Source organism: Propithecus coquereli, unplaced genomic scaffold, assembly GCF_000956105.1.
Source record: "Propithecus coquereli isolate 6110/MARCELLA unplaced genomic scaffold, Pcoq_1.0 Scaffold519, whole genome shotgun sequence".
NCBI classification, from domain to species: Eukaryota; Metazoa; Chordata; class Mammalia; order Primates; family Indriidae; genus Propithecus; species Propithecus coquereli.
The window spans coordinates 655,276-665,934 of NW_012151052.1; the positions used below are offsets into that span (position 1 = coordinate 655,276).

Below are 10,659 nucleotides of genomic sequence, written 5' to 3' on the forward strand. Positions count from 1 at the left end.
CCACATTTCAAATGCTCAGTAGCCACACATGACTAGTGGCTACCATATGGGCCAATGCGGATATAGAGTTGAACATGAAAAGGATTAGAAATTTATTTGCTTTTATTTGTTTTTTTTACTCCTTTGAGTTCAAATAACTTTCAATTTCTTTGCCTTTCACTTTAAAATGACTTTATTTGTAATCTCAATCTAAAATTTCTTTTCATTATTTCTGCCATTTGCTCACTGAGTAGGGTTTATAGGTGAATCTTAATGTAGGCTTAACATTAACGGTTCTGTTCTAGACAGAAGAGGGAGCACAGCTTGGGGAAGGCCTCATATGTCCTTGGTATGTTCCTCCCTGGCTCTGACTCCTGGGGAATAAGGGTAGGTTTAGAGTTAAGACTTGGGAGTTTGGATGGCCTGGCATGGTGGCTCATGCCTGTAATCCTAGCACTCTGAGAGGCTGAGGTGGGAGGATCCCTTAAGCTCAGGAGTTTGAGACCAGCCTCAGAAAGAGTGAGACCCTGTCTGTACTAAAAATAGAAAGAAATTAGCTGGACAACTAAAAATATATAGAAAAAATTAACCGGGCATGGTGGCGCAAGCCTGTAGTCCCAGCTACTTGGGAGGCTGAGGCAGTAGGATCGCTTGATCCCAGTAGTTTGAGGTTGCTGTGAGCTAGGCTGATGCCATGGCACTCTAGCCTGGGCGACAGAGTGAGACTCTGTCTAAAAAAAAAAAAGATCTGGGAGTTTGGGGCTTGTGTCCTGGCTGGTGCTTACTCCCTTTATGATCTTGGGAAGTTTGCTTTTCTGTGACCCAGTTCCTATTTTGTGAAATGTGATTCTAGCACTGCTGGCTCCAGAGGTTTGATTAGGTACAGTGGGGAGTCTTTGATAAACCCTTGTATTTGTTAAGTGCCTTGCCCAGGCCCTGACTTTATCCTCTGTGCTGTTATGTTATTTTGGGAGCAGGAGGTATGTTTTATTATGACCACTGGTGTCCAATGTCCCATTAGAAAGATTCCTTCTTTATTCTGTCACTAAATCTAGGCTGAGCTAAAAGCAAGAAATGGACTAAAAAAAAGTCTTTAGATAATTCATATTCCTAAGTAGCTTTTCTTCCCCAGAGAGTTGAGCCAAGATAGTATTTTCACTAATTAAATTTTCCTCCATTCCTCACTGCATTTTTTAGTGTGGGTCTGGCTCACCCACAACATGCTTGTTGAAAAGGTATTGGCTCAGGATTATGTCAAGTTTCCGTAGAGATGCATTTAAAAAAAGAGCTAAAGTTCTGAGCATTAAGCCATTTGAATTAACTGGCACACGCCTTTAAAGTTGCATCTAACAGCTGTGTGCTGCCTGATAGAAGTCTGTCCAGGGTGGCGAACAGCAAATAGAGGGGTGAGAAGGAAACTGAGTAATACCTTGCCTCCCTGAAAGGCTCTGGGGAAAGCAGTGGCCTTTCTGAAGAGAGTGACAGAGTGCAATAAGAAGGGACACTGACCTTCTTCTGTCATCTGCCAGGCTAATCAAGACAAGCCCAGAACTGGCTGAGTGCTGCACATGGTTCCCTGAGTCTTATGTGATTTATCCAACTAATCTCAAGACTCCAGTTGCTCCAGCGCAGAATGGAATCCAGCCACCAATCCATAACTCAAGGACAGATGAAAGAGAATTCTTCCTGGCTTCTTATAACAGAAAGAAAGAGGATGGAGAGGGCAACGTCTGGATTGCAAAGTCATCAGCTGGTGCCAAAGGTGAGTTGGCATTGCTGTCCCCTTCTCTATTCCCTGTAGGTTTCTGTCATGCTTTGTTCAATGGTATGTCAGATTTTAATGATGAATTTAGACGAATGACTCTATTCAAATCTGAATCATCAAGGGTAGAGACCACATCTAGTTACATAGTTTTAAATAACCCCCTATATAGTGATAAACATCTCCTGTCTAGATCTTTCCCTTTAGCTCTAGATCCATTGACACCCTCCTCATCTCTAAAAGCCATTTAAACTGACCATGTCTGATACAGAACTCTTTATTTCCTTCCCAACTTTGCCCAGCCCTGCCTGCTCCTCGTTTAGGCTTCCCACTTAGTTTATGATCCCACTATTCACCCAGGCTTTGAGGCCCCCAAACCTAGGCTGCATCCTTGACTGCATTTTTCTTTATAGTCTCCACCTAACACATTAGCAGGTCTTGCTAGCTCTATCTTCAAAACACATTCTGAACTGGACTTTTTCTTGAAATTTCCACCCTCAATCAAAGCCCCCATTCTCTCTAGTCTGTGTAATTGCAGAGCCTGCCCACGGCTAGTCCTCCTCCTCCTCCCAGACAGAGTGATGTTTTAAAAAAAATAAATCTAATCATGTTACTCCCTGCCCAAGACTTACCAGCTGGCCTCCTAATGCAGTTAAAATAAACTCCAGATTCTGCAGGGTAGCCTGTACCATTTGACATTTGCCCATATCTCTGATCTCATCTTCTTCTATTCTCAGCCTTCTTCACTGTGCTGTAGCCACAAAGACTGCCTCTTGTCCCTCAAATACTCTAAATTTGTCTCTGTACCTGGAATGTGCTTACCATGGATTACCTTCTGGTTCTCTCATCTCAGTTGTTGCCTTGTCAGAGAAGGCTTTTCCAATCTGAAGGAACCTCTCTGCCCATTGCTTTCTTCCCCTCTCCCTTACTTTACTTTTCTTCTTCTAGGAACCTCTTCTTAGCACTCTGTTACTTGTTTATCCATCCATCTCTCCACACAAACACAGACTTTCTGTCTTGTTCGTCCTCGGACCCTCCTTAAACAATAAATGTGGGTTGAATGAATGCATTGAAGAAGTGAGGTTTATAATATTAACACAGGCTTAAAGTAGAGGCAACGTAGTGAGCACATAAACAGTCTCTCTCTATGACTATCATCATATGTTCCTTTAAAAACTATTCCATTTTAAATTTACTTCTTTTATTGCGTGGAAAGACCATGTGGCCATTGGTACTATTCCTGGTCCAGTGGACCTCACCTTCTTTTCCACCAACCATGAGACAGGAGGGCATCACCTGGAATCTCCTGAAAGTGGGAGAGTTGGACTCTTGCCACAAGCCAGGTACCTCACCTACATCTTTCTCCCCTCTTGTGACCTCTTCTCAAGTACTGTCCCCTAGTTTGGTTGTATTGGTAAATGGAAGAATTGGAAGAGGAGATAGACATTCATGGTATTCCAGATTCCTCCTGTGGATTTGGGCTTAGAGTCAGAAAGGCCATTGTGAGGACACCTGGGTAGTCGTTGGACCCTCACCAAGGCAAGACTTAAAGGGACACCGAGCAGCAGGGGAGAGAGAATAAAGAGAATAAATGCTAAACAAAGAATTTTTGCTTTAGGGCTGGGTGCGGTGGCTCACACTTGTAATCCGAGCCCTCTGGGAGGCCAAGGTGGAAGGATTGCTTGAGGCCAAGAGTTTGACACCAGCCAGAGCCAGAGCGAGACCCCGTGTCTACAAAAAATAGAAAAATTAACTGGGTGTTGCGGTGTGCACCTGTAGTTCCAGCTACTTGGGAGAATGAGGCAGGAGGATCACTTGAGCCCAGGAGTTTGAGGTTGCTGTGAACTATGATGATGCCATGCACTATAGCCTGGGTGACAGAGTGAGATCCTGTCTCAAAAAAAAAATGGTAAAATAAAAGAATTTTTGCTTTAGGAGTTGAGGAAATAAGTGCTGTATATTTGTTTTGTCCTATTCAGCCAATAGGATTAATAGCTTTTATTCTTGTTAAACAAATATTTACTTAGTACCTACTATCATACATGTTTGGTATAATTGGCTCAACCTTCCGGCTATATCCAGTATCAAATCACTGTTCACCATGTCCATCACCCAACTCTGATCTCAGCCACCTTCACCTCCCACCTGGAGCATTGCTCCCTGTCCTCCTGTTCTTGGCCATTCTCCAGAATCTACGCACAATACAGCTGACAATGAGTCTACTAAAGTAGTCAGACCATGTCACGTCTGTGCTTAGCACTGTCTCCCCCACCAGGACAGTACCTGGCACCCAGCAAAGGTTCAGTATATGTACTAAGTGAATGAATGCGTGAAGTAATGAGTGTTTGGAGATACAGGAATAAATAAGACAGACATGATCTATTGCCTTCATGGACCCACAGTCTAGTCAGAAAGAAGGCTAATTTTGCATCTATTTCCAGATTACTTAAAAGGTGAGATGGTAACACAGAAAAAAAAGACTGACCTTGAAGCTCCTTAAAGATCCCAAATGTTCCTTCCTAATTTCTTTATATTTAGTTAGGATATGAACAAATAAGTAATGTAAGAAATACAGTTAAGAAACCCATGGCAACATGCAACACCAGTATCCAAAACTTGCAAAATAAATTTGAATTTTATGTATCATTTTACACCTACAAAATAAGAGAGCAAAAACTTTTAGTGTTACTGTTGCTGAAAGTTTGTTGTGGACTTCTCTTTGTCAGTGACAGTTTACAGCCCTTTGAAAAAGCAATAGGATAACACAGAGCAAGAGCCATAAAGGATGCATATCGTTTGGTCCGGTAATCTCGTTCCTGAAAACTTACGCCAAAGAAATATATATATATTTTTATTTCAGCATATTATGGGGGTACAGATGTTCAGGTTACGTATGTTTCCCCTGCCTCCCCCCAAGTCTGAGCTTCAAGCGTTCCATCCCCCGGACGGTGCGCACCGCACTCTTGTGTATGCATAAACCCATCCCCTCCTCACCCCTCCCCCCCAAAGAAACATTTTTAAAAGAGACAAGAGTGATCTATAGCAAAGACATTTACTACTATGTTATCTACAATAGCAAAATATTATTTAGAAACAATCCCATTGTCCAGTAGTCAGTAAACAAATATATAATTAATTTATATCCACACAATGAGATATTTTTCAGGCATTAACATAATTGTGAAGTTAATGTAGAAGCAGTGAAAATATTGACAATAAAAAGTGAAAAAAAGAATATGAGATGAGTTCACTATGATTGACCCAGGCTTTGCCTGTATATAAAGAAAGGTAATATAAAAAAAATAAAGATAATTATTATGTCGGGAAATAAGTCTGTGGGTAACATTTCCATTTCCCTTTAATGCCATGTTTTTAAATGACAATAGTTTTTTTAAGTTATAAAAATGTAGCTGCCTTATTTTCCCATTATTTTTCCAACCTATTAACATTAGGTATATGCATTTTCACTAAGAAATAGTTTACATAAGGAAATAGCATAAGGAAAATAAGGTTAGAACATACGGAAGGCAATGGACTTAGATTATGTAGAGCAAGGCGTCAGTAGGTGATAGGGATAGTTTCAAGACATTAGTAGGAAAGTGGTGTTTTAGGATGATTATTCTAAAAGTAGTTTGAAAAGTGCTATAGGGGAGGAGAGATTAAAGTCTGAACTTGAGAATTGGCAAGTGAAAATAAAGAGGAACCAGAATATCTGAGTGTGGTTCCTAAGGGAGAAGAAGCAGAATGAGTCATGTGTGTAGGGAAAGAGGAGAAGCGAGCTTTTCCAAGTAGATTTGTGGTTTCTTGTTCAAGAGGCTAACCAGATGGTGGAACAAGTGACAGAAACGGGGTAGTTGAGAAGGGGGTTGACTTTTAGGAAAGATGCTTCACTGAATTAATGAACCGAGTTGAATTCCCTTGTACTGAAAGCATGAGACCTAAGTGGAGGGAAGCTATAAATCTGAAAATCTAAAGCATAGGTGAGAAAGTCCTAGAACTAAAAAGTAAGTTCAGCAGTGTTAAAGGATGTGAGATCAACACACACAAAGAAACAATTGCATTTTTATATACCAACAACGAACATGTGGAAACCAAAGTAAAAAACAGTATCACTTACAATCACCCCAGAGAAAATTAAATGCTTAGATATTAACTTAACAAACCATATATAGGCTCTGTATGCTGAAAATTACAAAATAATTATGGAAGAAGTCAAAGAGGACCTAAAGAAAAGGACAGACATGTATTCATGGATTGCAGTACTCAACATAGTAAAGAAAAGATGTCATTTTGCTCCAAACTGGTCTATAGGTTTAATGTAATTCCTATCACGATATCAGCAAGGTTTTTGTATAGAGATAAAGCTACTTCTAAAATTCATATGAAAAGGCACAGGCTCTAAATAGCTTAAACGATCTTGAAAAAGAAGAATAAGGGAGAATTAATCACTCTACCTGACATTAGGCATACTATACAGTACTATATATGTTTAGTTTTATAAAACATTGCCAAACTTTTTTCCAGAGTGGCTGTACCATTTTACAATCCCACTAGCAATGTGTGAGTGATCCAGTTCCTCCAGACCCTTTCTAGCATTTGCTATACAGCACTCAGTGCACTCTAGTATTGGTGGAGGGATGGAAACATAAATCAATGGAACAGAATAGACTCAAACATATATGCCCACCTGATTTTTGACAAAGGCACAAAATCCATTCAATAGAAGGATAAACATTTCCACAAATGCTGCTGAATAAGGTAGATATCCACAGACAAAAAATGAACATCAACATAAACCTCATATCTTATATACAAAAACTAACTCAAAGTGGATTGTGGACTTAAATGTAAAACTATAAAATTTTTTGGAAGAAAATAGGAGATAGAGCTTGGCAAAGAGTTCTTAAGCTTAACACCAAAGGTATAATCCATAAAAGTAAAAATTGATAAATCAAACCTCATCAAAGTAAAACTTTTGCTTTGTGAAACACCCCTTAAGAGGATGAAAAGATACACTTCGGAATGGGAGAAAAGATTTTTAAGCCATTTGTATGACAAAGGACTCAGATCTAGAATATATAAACAACTTTTGAAGCATAACAGTAAATAACAACAAACACACAATCCTATTAGAAAATGGGAAAAAGACATGAAAACATTTTATTGAAGAGGCTATACAGATGGAAAATAAGCAAATGAAAAGATTTTCCATATCATTCACTATTAGGGAAATGCAAATTGAAACCACAACAAGCTGTCACTGCACTTTTATTAAAATGGCTAAAATAAGAAATGGCAACAACAGCAAATGCTGGCAAGGGTCTGGAGGAACTGGATCACTTGTACATTGCTAGTGGGAACGTAAAATGGTACAGCCACTCTGAAAAAAAGTTTGGCGATATTTTGTAAAACTAAGCTTGTAATTACCATACAACGCAGCAATTGCACACTCTTGGGCTTTTGTCCCGGAGAGATGAAAACTTATGTCCACACAAAAACCTGTACATAGCAGCTTTATTTTTAATAGCCTCAAACTGAAAACAACTCAAATGTCCTTCAATGAGTAAATGATTAAACAAACTGTGGTGAATTGATACCATGGAATACTATTAATACTTAGCAATAAAAAGCAGTGAACTATTGATAGAACAACTTACTTAGATGAATCTCAGGGGATTATGCTGAGTGGAAAAAGCCAATCCCAAAAGATCACATACTGTATAATTCTATTTATATAACATTTCCGAAATGACAAAATTACAGAAATGGGAAGCAGATTAGTGGTTATCAGGGATGGGGGTAGGATAGGGAGGGATTTGAGTGTGGCTTTAAAAGGGCAACATAAGGGATCCGTGCAATAATGGAACTGTTCACAGTGGGAGAAGATATTTGCAAATCATAGATCCGATAAGGGGCCTGTCTCAAGAATGTATTAAAAACTCATAACTCAATAATAAAAACACAAATAAGCCAATCAAGAAATAAACAAGGAGTCTGAGTAGACATTTCTCCAAAGAAGATAATATCAATACATAGCCAATAAGCACACGAAAATGTGTTCAACATTATTAGTCATTAGAGAAATGAAAATTGAAACCACATGAGATACCACTTCATACCCACCAGGATGGCTGTAATTAAGAAGACTGATGATAAATGTTGTGAGGATGGGAATAAATTGGAACTCTCAAACATTGCTGGTAGGAGTGTAAAATGGTGCAGCTACCTTGGAATCTGATTTGGTAGTTCTCAAAAAGTTAAACGTAGAGTTACCATATGATTCAGCTATTGGATTTCTAGGTATATTCTCAAGAGAACTGAAAATATATATCCACAAAAACTTGTATCAAATCTTATAGCAGCATTATTTCATAAGAGCCAAGCAACAATAGAAACAATCCAAATGTCCATCAATTAAGAATGAATGAGCAAAATATGGTATATCCACACAGTGGAGTACTCTTCAGCCTTAGAAAGGAGTGAAGTACTGATATATGATGCAACATGGATGAACCTTGAAAACTTTGTGTTAAGTGAAATTAGCCAGACATGAAAGGCCACATACTATATGATTCCATTTATATGAAATACCCCAAAGAAATAAATCCATAGATAGAGACAGAGACAGAGATAGAGACAGAGATTAGTGGTTGTCAGGGGCTGGGGTGAGAACAGAATGGGGAATAACTGCCTCCCCCAAAAAACCCTGTGCCCATTAGCAATGAAAATGTTCTAAAATTAGACTGTAGTGATACTTGCAAAACTCTTGAATTACTAAAACCCATTGAATTGTACACTTTAAAAGGGTGAATTTTATAGTATTTAAGTTATATCTCAATTATACTGTTAAAAAGGATGTATATCATTTATTTAATGCTAATGGACAGTTTGAATGTATCCAGTTTTGTCTGTTATAATGCTGCAGGGAACATATTTGTACATGTGTCTTTATGACCTTCTTGGTATTTCTAGAAGTTTTAGTGTTAGAAGTGATTTATTGGTTAAGGCAGTACACAGTCTTTATTGTGGTAGCCAGTGACCAATAGTAGAGTGGGATTTATTTAGAATGCTTAGACACTTGGAATATCTGTAAAACTGAAATTTCATGGTTGTAGCCTGTCAAGATAGAGTTGACAATCCTATATGGGAAAAGAGTTAGATAACCCTGGTGCTCTTGTGGGAGAGCAGAGAATGTGAGAGATTGGAGGAGGGTGGAGGGGAGAAAGAAAAGAGTGAGCAGGCCAATAAAAGGCTCCTGTGGGTTTTTAGCTGTATTTCCTTTCTGGCTTTGTAGAGAGCTTTTCCTCTTGGTTTCAATTGGACTAGTTTCTGTTTTGCTTTTGCCCTGTTAGGTGAAGGCATTCTCATCTCCTCGGAGGCCTCAGAGCTTCTCGATTTCATAGACAACCAGGGCCAAGTGCACGTGATCCAGAAATATCTTGAGCACCCTCTGCTTCTGGAACCGGGTCATCGCAAGTTTGACATTCGGTAATGCATCAACATCCATAGTTTTTGGTTTTATTCATCTGAAAAAAAATGCAGTCATGTATGGTGAGGAGGGGGACGTGGAATATGAAGAAGTATTTGACTGTGTTTAATATGTTACCAAAATTGAGTACAACTGACTAGAACTGAGCTTCTGTACCTAACTTTCTATTTTTCTTTCAACATTTCTTTTTTCTGTCTAGAAAATGTGACTAAGGTTATGGATTTACTTTTTTTTTTAATATTCTCTGTTATGAAAATGACTTATGGATCCAAAGAGAAGAGTATAAAAGTGTGGGGCTTGCTTATGGAATAAGCTGAGAGACGTACATAGAGCACATACTTCAGACATAACAGATTGTGCGACCCTGCCAAACAATTTGTCCTCACTTCATTATTTGTATCCCACTCTTTATGGATTTCATGAACACACCTCAGGCTTTTGGATTTCAAGTTTCTGAGCAAAGGGCCTGGCATGGAGAAAGAGGTTGTGTGCTGCTTTCTAAAGCAGAACAACCCTCTGTGCCCAGCTCATCCCTGGCCTTGCTGTCATCTCCTCATCTTGGACTCTGTCTCCTTCATTCCTTCATGATAACTTGCTGCTTCTTGAACATCAGTCCTAGGTCAGATCAGCTTCAGCATGAATACTCTTCCTCTTAAGATTACTGAAAGAGCAAACATGGCAAACAGGTTTTACAGGTTAACCATAAAAACCAACCCATCTAAATCTCTTCAAAATGCTCCATCTTTTGAATGGATTAAAGACTCCTTGTCATTTATGGTGAAATGTTTTGTTTGCCTCATTATAGTGATAACCCACTATCTCAGCTAAATCATGGTTTGCCTCATACAATTTTAGAACCTACCTCCATCCCCTATTCCCCCACCCAAACTCCTTCATATTCCAAAAGAAGTCAGGTTGGGGGGGTTGATCTATATATTCTATAATATGTAGAAGCTTTGGATCGCTTGCATAAAGCAGTGTTTTTATTGATTTGCAGAAGCTGGGTCTTGGTGGATCATCAGTATAATATCTACCTCTATAAAGAGGGTGTGCTTCGGACTGCTTCAGAACCATATCATGTTGATAATTTCCAAGACAAAACCTGCCATTTGACCAATCACTGCATTCAAAAGGAGTTCTCAAAGAACTATGGGAAGTATGAAGAAGGGAATGAAATGTTCTTCGAGGAATTTAATCAGTACCTAACAAGTGCTTTGAACATTACCCTAGAAAGTAGTATCTTACTACAAATCAAACATATAATAAGGTAACTTAATTGGATCTTTTTTGGTTGTGTGTTTCTTCTTGAAGAAGCTTTGAGTGTCTATGCCTTTTAAAGAATTGTTTCATTTAAGTTGTCTAATTTATGGGCAAAAATTATTTGTAATATTTCTTTCCTTTTACTATCTATAGGATCTGTAATGATGTC

The 10,659-nt window shown here is 38.8% G+C and overlaps 1 protein-coding gene across 1 annotated transcript in view; it reads left to right on the plus strand.

Annotated features, from left to right (window-relative positions):
* TTL (tubulin tyrosine ligase) overlaps positions 1 to 10,659 on the plus strand; it is a 28,765-nt gene that overhangs the window by 8,493 nt on the left and 9,613 nt on the right. Inside the window, exons 3-5 of the mRNA XM_012656772.1 lie at positions 1,509 to 1,741; positions 9,094 to 9,229; positions 10,228 to 10,497. Of these exons, the coding sequence (XP_012512226.1) occupies positions 1,509 to 1,741; positions 9,094 to 9,229; positions 10,228 to 10,497 (639 nt within the window). The remainder of the gene's footprint in view (positions 1 to 1,508; positions 1,742 to 9,093; positions 9,230 to 10,227; positions 10,498 to 10,659) is intronic.